Here is a 15,894-nt window from a genome sequence, read left to right as displayed (position 1 = left end):
TTCTACAGAATGGTATTAATGCCAAGACAAGGAGAACCTGCATTATCATAACTTTATTTCCCAGCATGCCACACACCCAGTGCACAGTCTACACCAGTGTTTCCCAACCAGTGTGCCTCCAGCTGTTGCAAAACTACAACTCCTAGCATGCCCGGACAGTTTTTGGTTGTGCGGGCATGCTGGGAGTTGTAGTTTTGCAACAGCTGGAGGCACACTGGTTGGGAAACACTGGTCTACACAGTGGTTGCTCTGACGGTTAAAATGGTATATCTACCAGGAGACTGGGGGTACTCCCCTTCCAGACCCACTTGGCACAATCCATTTTATGAAGTTCTGTGTAATAAAACTGAGCCTTTTTCTCCTTAGGTCCGGGTTTTTTGCTGCAGCAAGCTTCATGTCTTATCAGCAGTGCGAGTTTAATTTTGGAGCCAAGCCCTTTAAATATCCACCTGCAAATAAATTTAGCACTTTTAACGAATACGCCGTTTTGGCTCCTGAAGAAAAGGTCATTCTGCCAAGGTAATACCTGCATCTAAAAATGGTGTTAGATGATGTTTTTTCCAAGCCCGAGATCACATCTGCGTCGTCATTTCAGGTTTTCCGTTCTTTCATAGGAGCAGAAAACGTAAAATTATAAAGACCTTGATCTGTCATATCACAGACATCAACGGCACCTGATTGACTGACTGTCAGTTCCTGTCATGGCGCCCGTTATGTCATCTGAAAAAATAATGCTGCACCATAAAGCCTCCTGCGCACAAACGTTTTTTTATTCCGTTCCGTTTTTTTTGCGTTCTGTAGACGGATCCATTCATTTTAGTGGATCCGCCAAAAAAAGGAAGGTACACCGTATGCCTTCAGTTTCCGTATTTCCGTTCCAACATGTCCTATTATTGCCCGCAAATAACGATCCGTAGGTCCGCCCGAAAATTTGAATGCATACGGAATCCATCCGTATGTCTTCTATATCAGTTCTGTTTTTGGGGAACCATCTATTGAGAATTTTATGCCCAGCCCAATTTTTTTTATGTTCTTGCTGTTTAAACATTATTGTATGCTTCCGATCCGCAAAAAATGTATCACAAACGGAAAGGCGGAACGGAAGCAGAAACCCTACTGAAACAAAAAACGGATTTGTGAAAAACGGACCGCAAAATACTGAAAAAGCCATACGGTCGCGTGCAAGGAGGCCTAAGGTGGATTCTGTAACCGAGACTTCAATGCAGATGTGAACTCGGTTCATGGTAGTCGTGCAGTAGGGACTCTTGCTGTAGTTCCCATTAAGCACCATATTCTACCTAGAAGAGATGTCTCTGTAATTCAGCATTTTTTTATTTTTTGTTTATTCAATGGGAAATAATGGGCAAGTTGGAATAAGGCATTCCTCTTTCCCCTGACAGCTACTGTTAGGACAGGCCAGGCCCTGCTGACGGTTAGGTATTATCTATGGCCACCGTAGGAGAAGGACCTTAATACATAATGATTCTCTCCTTTTTCTGCAGGCACAGACGCTTAGCACTGTTGAAACAAGTCAGCATTCAGGAGAACTGTTGTACGCTGTGCTGTGATGAGGTGGCAGACACAGAACTGAAGCCTTGTGGACACAGGTCAGTTGCTTTGCCTATAAAAGACCACGATGTCACTTCCGACACAGCCAGTAAACATGCATGCTCGGCTCGGCTGAGCGTGAAGCTGCTGCCAGACATGCCTGACACTTTGCAATGCAAAGGGTAAAATCTGCAGCATTTTCACAAGGAAATCCAAACTATTTTGTGTGAATGTTGCTCCAGCAGAACCGCAGGGGCTCGTCCCATGCAAACATACCCTGAGGCCTAAAGGTAGAGTGGTATTTGGGTATTGGAAGTGGAGCTAGAATGGCTACTTGTTGGAGGAGACCTGCTGACTCGGGGTAGGTTCAGACGGAGTGTTTTGGAGGAGGTTTTGAAGCAGATTTTCCAGCCAAAGCCAGTAGTGGATCCAGTAAGAAGACGTACAAGTCCTTCCTTTTTTTTTTTTTTTTTTCAAATCCACTTCTGGCTTTGACCAAATAACCGGTCTCAAAAAATCCTTGTGAACCTACCCCTCCAGTGCTTTCCTCCTATGGCCACGTCAGTATATTGCATCAATATTTGTGACCCAATAATGGATCAAATGGAGAAAGCATAAGGGGAAAAATGTGCGCTTCTCATAGTTTTGCCTAAAAAATAAAAAATAAAAACACTGATCCAAACTACTGACCTGAAAAGGGCTTGTGGCCTGTGCCTTGGGCTCTTTCTCACAGCAGAATTTGGAATCCAAGCAAGCAGATCTCATCACCCCTGTAATCGAGTGAAGGGCGAGCAACTGTATGGAGGGCGCCTGCATCTGTCTCACTGGTGGCGCTTCAAAGGGAATGTGTCGTCAGATCATGACCTGCTGTTTAATCACTTTTTTTATTTTTAACAAATTTTTTATGTTTTTTATTTTTCGTGTATTTAAACAAAAAAAGATAAAATCCTGCAGTTTTCACACTGGCCACTATGTCTAATAATTGGCACCATGTCATGGTTTGTACAGATGACTTTTACTCATTCTAATCCTGCCTGTAATGATATCACCTCAGTGTATAGATAAGACAGGATCCTCCATTCATAGGTGACTGTCAAAGCTCATCTATTCTTCTAAAAAACTCTCCTATAGAAGTCAATAGGGTCCTCTCCTGACCATTGTGTCTATGGCCCATGGGGCTGCCATAAAGCAATTTTCTTAAAGGGATTCTGTCACCAAGTTTTGGGCTATAGAGCTGCGGACATGCACGGCTAGATCGCCGCTAGCATGTCCGCAATATATCTGTCCTATAGGGCTGTGTGCTTTTAATTTCTTTAAAAAATGATTTTATAGATATGTAAATGACCCTGGTAAGGAGCCCAAGGGGCTGTACGAACCTTCCTGGTGCCCAGCCGTGCCCCCTGTGAAGGAGCCCAGCACCGCCTGCGTCCTCCGAATCTCCTCCTTTCATCAACTATAGATTGCCGTGATCTCGCGATGCGCAAGCTCGCGGATGCACAGTTCTTTCCCTGAGGCTGATGCCAGCACAGGGAAGGAACACTATACCGGCACTGCGCAAGCGTGAGCTCACGGCAATCTATGGTTGATGAAAGGAGGAGATTCAGAGGACGCAGGTGGTGCTGGGCTCCTTCACAGGGGGCGTGGCTGGGCTCCAGTAAGGTTAGTACAGCCCCTTGGGCTCCTTACCAGGGTCATTTACATATCTATAAAATAATTTTTTAAAGAAATTAAAAGTACACAGCGCTATAGGACAGATATATTGCGGACATGCTAGCGGCGATCTAGCCGTGCATGTCCGCAGCTCTATAGCCCAAAACTTGGTGTCAGAATCCCTTTACCCTGGGTTCACACCTGAGCGTTGCGCAAACGCGCGTTTTTGTCGCACGTTTTTATGCGCGTTTTTTGTAATAGTAAACGCGCGTTTGACGCGCGTTTGTGTCATTGACTGCAGTGTCCTATGACCACAAACGCGCGTCAAAACGCCCCAAAGAAGCTCAAGTACTTGTTTGAGCGTCGGGCGTTTTACAGCGCGTTCGTACGCGCTGTAAAACGCCCAGGTGTGAACCCTTCCCATAGGGAAGCATTGGTTTTCATGTCTTAAGCGTTTTACAGCGCGTTTGAACGCGCTGTAAAACGCTCAGGTGTGAACCCAGGGTTAATGATTCCTAAATGCTGCTAAGAACAGCTAGATAGCCGCCGCCATGATCAAGTTGAGCAAATGGAATGAAGAAATCTGTACTCGGAAAATAAGAAGAAATTAGAAAAAAAGGAAACGGGCTACCATCTGATTTTCAGCAGGCAGATAACATTTTTGGTGACCTATTTCCTTTAGGCTACATGCACATGAACGTATTTTGTTTCAGTGTCCGTTTTTATTTTTTTGTGGATCCGCAATTTGCGGACCGCAAAACACATACAATCGTGTGCATGTATAGCCTTAACCACGCAGCTTATCCCTGAAGTGAACAGAATTGTCTTATAAAGCGATATCATTGCAGGCCATCATACCCATCCATCATTGTGGTCTGTACAGAGTTACCTCTAAATTGTATGTGTAGGTTGCCTGCCCATAGGGGATGGGGCACTAATGAATATTCTGTCTTCTGTCCCCAGTGATCTCTGTATGGAGTGCGCTCTTCAGCTGGAGACTTGTCCATTGTGTCGACAAGAGATAAAGACTCGCGTCCGCCAAATTTCCCACATCTCCTGACCACTGTGGAGTAAACGCAGGAAGATATTCTTTGCAACTTTTTTTTTTTTTTTTTTTAATGAACGAGACACTGTCTAAAAGCAAACATTTGCAAGTCTTTTGTATTGGCTTCCGATGAGAGAAAATGGCCATATCTTATAAATGGCAATGTGCGAATGACGAGGAGCTCCGTATATTGCTCTCACCTAGACCGGAGCGCGGAGGAGGCAGTAAATGCATCTGTTTGTACATTACATTCATCCTTTAAAGGTACTTGTGGGACTGGACCATCCACTTTTGGGGAAAAACATGCCCTTGTTGGATAGCCGTGGCCGCAGTAATGTAATCTCGCCAGCGGGCACCTGAAATGTTATGTTGGCACGTTTCTTTGCTCCATTTATTTTTGGAAAAGGGTTTGCACTAGTTATGCATCGATGTATTTGCAAAAACTGTAACTAATTGTACCATACTGCAAAGTGTCTATTTTTTCCAGACAAAATACAGTATTTGACCATTGTTTTCTATCCCTGTGGCCTTCTGCTGGTCAGTCATTTTCCTTATAAACTGTGGACTGCGAGTTATTTGTTACGACGATGTAAATCAACCTTTTTAGGGCTTAATTTATATTCCAAAGAACATTTGGTCAAGACACAGGATTCATGCAATACGCAGATGTAAATGTACAGAGTTTTGTAACGTGTGCACAGTAGGATTGGCAAGTCTTTTACTATATTTATAATTTGATACGACCAGGTTGACCGCGCGACCAATTCTGTCCCGTGGAGACTGACCTTCAGCACGCCAGCTGTTTCCAAACGACTACATCCACCATCATGCTGCGAAGGCAGAGCGAGTGGCTTGTTCACAGCTGGATTGTTAAAGTTTCTGTTTCTCAACTGTTGATAATAAAGGAAAGGAAGTTTGTACAGAGGAAACGTTCTGTAGGTGGAGAAGTGGCAGAATTTAATGTTGTAATCTTGTACCTGTTGTACCAGAGCTTTCGAGCTCTGCCCTAATAATATAAGTGGCCGAATGTCAAGTAAAGATTTTACAAAGTCAAGGTCTTCAAGTATTCCCTGAACCGTTAATTCTATAACCAAAAAGACTAGAAGGAGCTTATCTTAATCTCCTTAGGATACTTTTATAGGAGCGATATTTCCATCTAAGGGCTCTTTCACACTTGCGTTGTCCAGATCCGTCGTGTACTCCATTTGCCGGAATTACACTTCGGATCCGGAAAAGCGCAAGTGAACTGAAAGCATTTGAAGATGGATCAGTCTTCACAATGTGTTCAGTGTTACTATGGCAGCCAGGACGCTATTAAAGTCCTGGTTGCCATAGTAGTAGTGGGGAGCGGGGGAGCAGTATACTTACCCCGTCCGTGCGGCTCCCTGGGTGCTCTAGAATGACGTCAGAGCGCCCCATGCACATGGATCACGTCATCCATGCGATCACGTCATCCATGCGCGTGGGGCGCCCTGACGTCACTCTGAAGCGCCCCGGGAGCCGCACGGATGGTAAGTATGCTGCTCCCCCGCTCCCCGCTACACTTTACCATGGCTGCCAGGACTTTAGCGTCCCAGCAGCCATGGTAACCATTCAGAAAAAGCTAAACGTCGGATCCGGTAATGCGCCGAAACAACGTTTAGCTTAAGGCCGGATCCGGATTAATGCCTTTCAATGGGCATTAATTCCGGATCCGGCCTTGCGGCAAGTGTTCAGGATTTTTGGCCGGAGCAAAAAATGTTCCGGTCCTGAACTGAAGACATCCTGATGCATCCTGAACGGATTTCTCTCCATTCAGAATGCATGGGGATAATCCTGATCAGGATTTTTCCGGCATAGAGCCCCGACAACGGAACTCTATGCCGGAAAAGAACAACGCAAGTGTGAAAGAGCCCTAAGACAGACAGCACCCTGATGGAATGGGTACGTTCATGTACCAGATGGTCTGTGCAGAGAAAATCGCAATATGTTCTATATTTGTCATTTAGATGACTGGGTCTGCTGGATATATGGACAGTACATGGACCCCCATCAGTGAGTGGTTCATTCTAAAGAGGACTTTTCATGGGTTTGTAGTAAGTGATGCATCATCATCATCATCATCAGCGGAGGGGTACCCCGCAGGTACAGATATTTATCTCACTTACTACAAACCCATGAAAGGTCCTCTTTAAAGAGAGAACCAATCAAAGATAATGGGTCACTCAATATACAAAAAAGACACGTAGAACCAAAGTAATCACAAAATTCCATAATTTTTATTGAAAATCATGATTTACACAAGCCACAACACATTTAAAACATTAAAAACCAAGAGGACCGATGGTGGGCTGTCGGTGTGTACTGAAAAGTGCAATATTAGTGGTTGGCCACTAGTAAAAAATTTGGTGTAACCAAACAAATGCAGCTCAATAAGACATAATATCAAATATTCATCTTCAAATGCATGAAAAGAAGACGCATTGCCATGTGGGTGATGTAACACACTACATAAAGTGACTAAGGCATAAGAGCAGCAAAATATCATGAGCACATAACAAATACTGACCAACCTAACTTGAACACCGCACACGACCACCACCAGTCCACTCCCCACCTTTAAAGGGTGCCTGTCATCAACTTTATGCTGACCTCACTGAAGGAAGCATAAAGTAGTGACAGACATGCTGATCTCAGCGGTGTGTCACTCATGAGCTAAAAGTAAATGATTGCCGAGAACCAGCATCATAATCATTGCAGCCCAGGCCTGGAAAAGAGTCAACTCTACCTGAGAAGAGTCCTGGTTATTTATAATCCCCTGCTCTCCTCCTCGCCCATCTGCTGATGATTTGCAGTTCTCTCCTAGAGAGAAAGGGAGAAAACTAGGTAGAAGACGGTCAGTCATTAGCAGGTGGGCAGAAGAGCAAGAATTTATGAATAACCAGGACTCTTCTCAGGTAGATTTGACTCTTTTCCAGGCCCAGTCTGCAATGATTGTGAAGTTGGTTCTCGGCAACCACTTACTTTTAACTTCTAAATGACAGGCCGCTGAAATCAACTCACCTGTCTCTACTTTATTCTGCCGTTAGTATGGGCAGCATAACGTTGATGACGGGTTCCCTTTAAAACAGATTCATATTCAAAGTCTGGAACGCAAACTTTTTTTTTTTCTTTTGTCACCCATTGTCTTTTTTTAATGCAAAAGTATTTAAGATCACATTCGTCCATCTGACATAAGCCATGTTATGCAGCTGTACAGGTCCTTCTAAAAAAATTAGCATATTGTGATAAAGTTCATTATTTTCTGTAATGTACTGATAAACATTAGACTTTCATATATTTTAGATTCATTACACACAACTGAAGTAGTTCAAGCCTTTTATTGTTTTAATATTGATGATTTTGGCATACAGCTCATGAAAACCCAAATTTCCTATCTCAAAAAATAAGCATATTTCATCCGACCAATAAAAGAAAAGTGTTTTTAATACAAAAAAAGTCAACCTTCAAATAATTATGTTCAGTTCTGCACTCAATACTTGGTCGGGAATCCTTTTGCAGAAATGACTGCTTCAATGCGGCGTGGCATGGAGGCAATCAGCCTGTGGCACTGCTGAGGTGTTATGGAGGCCCAGGATGCTTCGATAGCGGCCTTAAGCTCATCCAGAGTGTTGGGTCTTGCGTCTCTCAACTTTCTCTTCCCAATATCCCACAGATTCTCTATGGGGTTCAGGTCAGGAGAGTTGGCAGGCCAATTGAGCACAGTAATACCATGGTCAGTAAACCATTTACCAGTGGTTTTGGCACTGTGAGCAGGTGCCAGGTCGTGCTGAAAAATGAAATCTTCATCTCCATAAAGCTTTTCAGCAGATGGAAGCATGAAGTGCTCCAAAATCTCCTGATAGCTAGCTGCATTGACCCTGCCCTTGATAAAACACAGTGGACCAACACCAGCAGCTGCCATGGCACCCCAGACCATCACTGACTGTGGGGACTTGACACTGGACTTCAGGCATTTTGGCATTTCCCTCTCCCCAGTCTTCCTCCAGACTCTGGCACCTTGATTTCCGAATGACATGCAACAGTCCAGTGCTGCTTCTCTGTAGCCCAGGTCAGGCGCTTCTGCCGCTGTTTCTGGTTCAAAAGTGGCTTGACCTGGGGAATGCGGCACCTGTAGCCCATTTCCTGCACACGCCTGTACACGGTGGCTCTGGATGTTTCTACTCCAGACTCAGTCCACTGCTTCCGCAGGTCCCCCAAGGTCTGGAATCGGTCCTTCTCCACAATCTTCCTCAGGGTCCGGTCACCTCTTCTCGTTGTGCAGCGTTTTCTGCCACACTTTTTCCTTCCCACAGACTTCCCACTGAGGTGCCTTGATACAGCACTCTGGGAACAGCCTATTCGTTCAGAAATTTCTTTCTGTGTCTTACCCTCTTGCTTGAGGGTGTCAATGATGGCCTTCTGGACAGCAGTCAGGTCGGCAGTCTTACCTATGATTGCGGTTTTGAGTAATGAACCAGGCTGGGAGTTTTTAAAAGCCTCAGGAATCTTTTGCAGGTGTTTAGAGTTAATTAGTTGATTCAGATGATTAGGTTAATAGCTCGTTTAGAGAACATTTTCATGATATGCTAATTTTTTGAGATAGGAATTTGGGGTTTTCATGAGCTGTATGCCAAAATCATCAATATTAAAACAATAAAAGGCTTGAACTACTTCAGTTGTGTGTAATGAATCTAAAATATATGAAAGTCTAATGTTTATCAGTACATTACAGAAAATAATGAACTTTATCACAATATGCTAATTTTTTGAGAAGGACCTATATTAGGGCTCATTTAGATGACCGTAGTGTTTTGCAGTCTGCAAAACACTGATGCCTGCCCACGTGCGTTCCGTAACTTGCCGACCGCACATGTGCAGCACAATGATAGATGGCACATATCCTATAAGAATAGGCATTATCTTTTTTAGACAAATTGCGGAACGGCTGTGAACTCATTCATACGGTTGTCTGAATGAGCCCTTATTCGGATGTGTCATGGCCCAATTGCAGGTTTAATAGACCCAAACTGCAGTTATGTTCTAGGATACAGGCTGTAATTTATAATCAGTATGAGGAATGCAATCTTATATTTACACTGTAATCGAAGTGAAAATGTAATATTGGACATCCCATGTTTTAGAGCTCTGTGTGTATTGAACGCCGTGTTCACTTCTGCATTTTTAATTTGGGCATTCTGTTCCAGTATTGCCGTATTGGACATATGCTGGGCCCGCCAGATTTCCAGTGTGCATACTGGCGTTCTGCCAGCCAAAATATCACTGAATGCCACGTTTATAGTGAATGGGATCTCTCAGGCATATACCGGAACTGTAAGTGCAGATGTGGATGTAGCCTAAGGTCCTGGAAGGCCAGTGGGTGGAAGCAGCATGTACTATTGAAAAAGAGAAAGTGTCAGGCTAAGCCCGCTTGACCTCAGTTTAGTTTCTGAGACCATATGAAAGGTCCAGTTTTAACATCTGCTCACCCGGTGCAGTACCTGTGGGTTGGTAGGGCCCAGAGTGGCTTTACGTCTGACAGCAGGGGGTGCTGTGTCACGCCCCCTGCAGGCACTGGGTTTCATCGGTGGTCATTACGTGGTGCTGCACCAAATTGGAGTAGGGACTAATGTTGAGCGAACTTGTGTTTCTCGTACTTTTTTCCATTGGGGGACACAGACCATGGGTATAGCTTAGAGGTATTAGTAGGAGGGACACTATGCAAATGAAAGAGCTCCTCCTCCTCGGGCTATACCCCCCGACTCCACCAGGAGGAACTCAGTCTTTGCTTAGTGTCTGTCCAAGGAGGTGACGCTTACTCTTCTCCTGTTTGTTATTTTTTTCTGTTTTCAGATGGGGACGCAGGTCAGCATTGCGCTTTCCTGGCCCCCGTGGAGTGTCTGCCACCGTCTTTCGACGTGTCCTGGCTACCTCCCATCCCCCCACAGAAGAAAAGTGGATCCAGGTTCAACATGTCAGCTCTGGCATCCCACCAGCTGCTGGGACGCCTGCTGCCTACCCTCCTCCAGAGCACTGTTCTCCTGGATTGGAGTCAGAAGTCTGAAGAGGCACATCCCTGCTGGTCTGGACATCGAGGGAGCATGCTGAGCAGATAAGTATTGCCCAGTCCCTCCCCCTCCCTCTGTGTCTGTTTGTCTGTGGCTACCTGGGTGAGCTTGAAGAAGGATCCTGATGGGGGCACTTTCTTCATTTTGGCACTGGAGTACTGGCATCTCTTCCCCCTTAAACTGTGGGCTTCAGCGCTTCTCTCGTCGGGCCTTGGCTGCTGCGCTCTCTCAGCGCCTGCCGGCAGGCCGCTCCTCCATGGCCTCGTTAACCCCTGCTGCACCACGTGAAGGGAGTCGTGGTGATTGTTTAAATTGCGCGCGTGCGCTTATTTTTGTGCATATTTTTGCGCGCGCGCTTATTTTCGCGCATATTTTCGCGCGCTTATTTCGCGCCATAATGACGCGTTCGGGGGGGCGGAGCCTCGACATGCCGCTCTGACTCTCCTTACACCGGAGACTCTGTTTGCTCACAGCCGTGCAGCTCCTCATCACTCTACTCTGTTTTGTTATTTTCTTTCTAGATGGGGACACAGGTCGGCATGGCGCCTTCCTGGTCCCCCGTGGAGTGCCCGCCGCCGTCCTTGGACGCTGCCTGGCTGCCTCCATTGCCCCCCAAAGAAGACAAGTGGATCCGGGCTCGACCTGCAGCTCCGGTATCCCACCAGCTACTGGGTCTCCTGCTGCCACCCTCCACCAGAACACTGCACTCCTGGACAAGGAGTCAGAAGCCTGAAGTGGTGCATCCCTGCTGGTCCTGGAGTCGAGGGAGAAGATCTGCAGGAGCAGATAAGTATTACCTGCATCCCTGCCTTACCCCCCTCCTCCACGTCCCTGGGAGCCTGCGGTCCCCGCTTGGGCATCTGCCATGTCCAGCGCGGCCGCTAAATTGGTCTTAGTCGCCAAGGCAACCATGTCCTTTAATCCTGTGGCGCTAACGACTCCATCTCTCTCAGTGGTCACCACAGTGGGTGCCTGACTACGAAAAGGGAGCATCCCACCTCGGATGTCTCCGTCTCTCCACCCCCCTCACCTCGCCTGTGGCGCTTTCGGACTGCTCTTCCCCCTCACCTAGGGAGAGTAATCCGAAGGGGAATTATCCGGCTCGGACGAGCCAGGTCCTTTTTGGACTATAGGGCATTTTCAAATCCTGTGACGCCAACCACCTCTCTAAGTGGTTTTCCACAGAAGACGCCCGACTACTAACAGGGAGCGTGAGCAGCAGCATCCCTCCTCGGATGGCTCCGGCTCTTCCCCATTGTTTCCCTCTTTGCCCGCAGGTTGGCCATCTGTCACTCAGTGCGAAGAGATCTGATTGAAGGTGTGGGACGCTGACGCCTCCACCAAGCGTTCCCTTGCTAATCTCCCCTTTGGGGTTTCCAGACCTTATGGGGATCAGCTGGACGAGTTCATCTCTGCATGCCTTTTGCCGTTTCTCATCTGGTAGGCCGTCGCCTGCTTCCTCTGCCGGGGGTCTCAGGTCGCCCGCAAAGAGGCCTTCTTTTACACCAGCCTTCCCGGCACTGGAGGGCCCAGTCAGCCCGCCCTGCTGCTTCTCGGCCTATCACATGTCCCGATTGCGGAATCCCACCATCGCTTCGCCATTATGGGTCGACACTGTCAGTTTGTCGCCCTTCCTTCGGGTTGGCGACCACCCCGCAGGTCCTTGCCACGGTCCTGGACCGCTCATGGCGCTTCTTCGTACCAGGGGCATTCCTTTGCTGCCCTATCGGGACGATATCCGGATAGAGGCCCCCCTCTCTACCGCAGACCAAGGACAGCGTCCGGATCACTGTTCAGGCTCTGGAACGGTTCGGCTGGCTGGTAACTTTCCCAAACTCCTGCCTCTTCCCGTCCCAGAGGCTCTCCTTCCGGAGGATGATTTTGGACACCTCGGCTGCCAAAGTATTCTGCCAGCCTTCAAGTCCTCCCAGATCCAGGGGGCAGTGTCGCATCTGCTGCGCTCCCCGTGCCTCTCCATTTGGGAATACTTGCAGGTCCTGGGTCTTATGGTAGCCTCTTTCGAGGCCTTCCATATGCCCAGTTTCACACTCGCCTGGCGCAACAGGAGATCCTTTACCTTTCAGCGGGTTCGGGCAGCTCTCCCTTGGTGGCTGTTCCCGATGAACCTGAGGTCGGGGAGTTCCTTTCTCGCATTCTCCTGGACGATCGCCACCACCGATGCCAGCATCCTGGGTTGGGGGGGCGTTTTCCAGTCTCGCACGGTTCAAGGGATTTGGTCGGCGGCAGAGTCTCGCCTTCCAATCAACTTTCTGGAACTGAGGGCGATTTTTTTCCGCTTTCTCTCTCCTATTGGACCTCTCTCCTTGCGGGCCTCCCAGTGCGGGTTCAAACGGGCAATGCCGCGGCCGTGGCCTATATCGACCATCAGGGCGGGACCCGCAGCCGGATGGTGATGCAGGAGGTGAAGAGAATTCTGACGTGGGCGGAGACGCACGTTCCGGTGTTGGCAGCAGTTTACATTCCAGGAGTGGACAACTGGACAGCGGACTTTCTAAGCCACAACAAGGTGGATCCAAGCGAGTGGTCTCTGCATCCAGAAGTGTTCGAAGAAATCTGCCACAGATGGGACCGTCCGGATGTGGACTTAATGGCGTCCGGGTTCAACAACAAGATCCCAGTGGTCCTGGCTCGCGCCCGAGATCCGAAGGCGTACGGATGGATGCGCAGGTGTCTCCGTGGCAGGACTTCAGCCTCCTCTGTTTTCCTCTCCTACCAAAGGGTCTACGCCAGTTCGAGGCGGAAGGGAATCCGACCGTTCTCATCGCCCCAGAGTGGCCTCGCCGTGCGTGGTTTTTCGGACGTGGCTCGGTTGCTGGCGGACGCCCCATGGCCTCTTCCCGACAGACAGGACCTACTGTCTCAGGGCCCGTTCTTCCACCAGAATTTACGGTCTCTTCGTTTACCAGCGTGACTGTTGAAACCGCCATCCTGATGAAGATGGGGTTCTCGGATTCAGTGGTTAGGACCATGATCAGTCCGGGGAAGTCTTCTTCCTCCCGGATTTACTATCGTACCTGGATGGCCTTCCTGTCCTTTTGTGAGGGTTCGGGGTTCCCTCCCCTTCGTTTTTCCATCTTGATGGTACTGTCTTTTCTTCAGTCTGGGCTTGTGCAGGGACTGTCGCTTAGTTCCCTGTAAGGTCAGGTTTCGGCGCGGGCCGTCAGGGGTCCCTTGCTCTTCAGGGTCCGGTGGTGACCTTTCTTCAGGGGGTGGCGCATTCGGTTCCCCGTATGTTCCCCCTATGTCTCCTTGGGATCTCAATTTGGTTCTGCGCGCTCTGCAGTCGGCCCCCTTCGAGCCTTTGAGGAGGGTCTCTCTGACTGTTCTCATCTGGAAAGTGGTCTTCCTTGTGACCATAGCTTCTGATACAGCTACATGGCGTAGTGATTAAAGTTCTGGGCTATTATGCAGTGGCTGTGAGTTCACATCCCATCACGAGCTTTTAAGTCAGACTGGGGTCGAAGCTGTCCGCTCTTTCCTGTCAGGAGCTTTTCTGGTTTTCCACCAGGTTTAAGTTGTGCTCCGTCCAGTCCCCTTCTTTTTGCCCAGGGTGGTCTCTCCCTTCCACCTTGATGAGGATCTTGTCCTGCCTTCCTTTTGTCCTTCTCCGGCTAACCCCAAGGAACGCACTCTGCATTCCCTGGATGTTGTACGGGTCCTGAAGGTGTATCTCGCGGCTACTGCTTCCGTCCGCCGTTCATGGCGCTCTGGATCTGCTTGGCTATTTCCGCGGCTTGTCGCGCTTGTGGTGGAGTTCCCCCGGCTAGGATTGCCGCTCACTCCACTAGGGCGGTGGGGGCTTCCTGGGCAAGACGCAATCGTGCCTCTGCGTCTCAGCTGTGTACGGCGGCCACCTGGTCGTCCTTGCATACCTTTGCAAATTTTTGTCAGTTGCATTCACTGGCTTCGGCTGATGCGGCTTTGGCCGCAGGGTTTTGCAGGCTGTGGTTCCTGTTTGACCGTTGGGCGTTCCTCCTGGCGGTGCTGATATTTTTTCCCACCCCATGGACTGCTTTTGGACGTCCCATGGTCTGTGTCCCCCAATGGAAAAAAGTACGAGAAAAGGAGATTTTTGTGAAACTCACCTGTAAAATCTTTTTCTCGTCTTTTCCATTGGGGGACACAGCTCCCACCCATTATTCCTGTTGCAGGAGGGGTCTTTAGTTCAGTTTTCTGTTTCTGGTTGGACCTTATGGCTTGGTCCGATGGTTTCCATGATTTTTTTTCTTGCTCCTTCTCCTACTGCTTGTGCAACGCCTGAGTTCCTCCTGGTGGAGTCGGGGGGTATAGCCCGAGGAGGAGCTCTTTCATTTGCATAGTGTCCCTCCTACTAATACCTCTAAGCTATACCCATGGTCTGTGTCCCCCAATGGAAAAGACGAGAAAAAGATTTTACAGGTGAGTTTCACAAAAATCTCCTTTTTAAGTTCGGCGTCTAAAGTTCAAGTTCAGATTATCGAAGTATCCCGTTATGGATTCTAAATTCCGTTATGGTCCATGGTAGCGGAATCCATAACGGGATACTTCGAGAACCCGAACTTTAGACGCTGAACTTAAAACACAAGTTCGCTCAACCCTAGTAGGGACCCATTTGAAAGAGGCCATCTTGGATATTGTGAGTGGCCTTATGTATTTCGACTAAAATTTATACATATGGCCTTGTATAGAAATATGGGGTTGTATACTATTAATTATACTAAGAAATAGATGTGCGATCCATGTTCTCTTTTTCTTTAGCAACATGTACTGTGCCATATGTACAGAACCTCTTTATCTGCTCACTGGTGTTAGGCTACTTTCACACTGGCTTCAGCCTTCTCCTGACATGTCTTAGTTTTATTCCGTCCGCCTCTCGGCATGTTTGCCGTGCTGCCGCCGGAACGCCAGCCCGCCCCCATTATAGTAATTCCAGCCGGAGCGGACCTCCGCCGGCACGCGTGATCTAGCTCTAGAAAATGTTGATCGTGCTGCCTTATGAGTGTAGAGTTCCAATCTCAGACCCTTCTTTCCAATGTTCAGGTTAATCCACCTTGTAGCCAAACAATCGGTGACCAGAGGCTGGTGCACTCACGTACAACAGCACCCTAGAGGGAAGTTATAGCACAAATAGTGAAGTTCCACCAGGTGTTGGCCTCTCCTACTGCAGTTGTACAAACTGGTTAGCTCAATGTCTGCAGGAGGGATATAGCTGAGAGGAGGTCTCTCACACTTAAGCTTAGTGTCGCCTCCTTGTGGCAGCAGCTATACTCATGGTCTTCTGTGTGCCACAATGAACTTGGCGAGAAAAGGATTTTACAGGTAAGCACCAAAAATCCTATTTTTTCTACTTTGTGTGCGGTGCCTTTTTTTTTTTTTTTTAAATCTGCAACACAAGAGTACTGAAGAAAGGAGCAAGAAGACAGGAGACAAGCACCAAGAGCGAGGTGTGACCTAAAGACCAGCAACAAGAAACTACATACCAAACGTCCCTTCCTTTAGTGAATATTAAGTTTAGGTCACCGTATGCACATAAAAAGTAACATTTTACAATCAAACAGATTGGAT

The 15,894-nt window shown here is 47.9% G+C and overlaps 1 protein-coding gene across 5 annotated transcripts in view; it reads left to right on the top strand.

Annotated features, from left to right (window-relative positions):
• Positions 1-5,297, top strand: part of RSPRY1 (ring finger and SPRY domain containing 1) — a 30,943-nt gene extending 25,646 nt beyond the window's left edge. For all 5 annotated transcript variants that reach the window (XM_044270733.1, XM_044270732.1, XM_044270729.1 and 2 more), the window contains 3 exons: positions 367-519; positions 1,503-1,607; positions 4,162-5,297. In XM_044270733.1, coding sequence (XP_044126668.1) covers positions 367-519; positions 1,503-1,607; positions 4,162-4,258 — 355 coding nt within the window. In that variant the 3' untranslated portion in view covers positions 4,259-5,297. The remainder of the gene's footprint in view (positions 1-366; positions 520-1,502; positions 1,608-4,161) is intronic.
• Positions 5,298-15,894: the final 10,597 nt, after the last annotated feature.

The sequence above is a fragment of the Bufo gargarizans genome, chromosome 10 (genome assembly GCF_014858855.1).
Source record: "Bufo gargarizans isolate SCDJY-AF-19 chromosome 10, ASM1485885v1, whole genome shotgun sequence".
Classification (NCBI taxonomy): Eukaryota; Metazoa; Chordata; class Amphibia; order Anura; family Bufonidae; genus Bufo; species Bufo gargarizans.
Note: the sequence above shows the minus strand (reverse complement) of the source record. Positions and strands in the feature narration are given on the sequence as shown.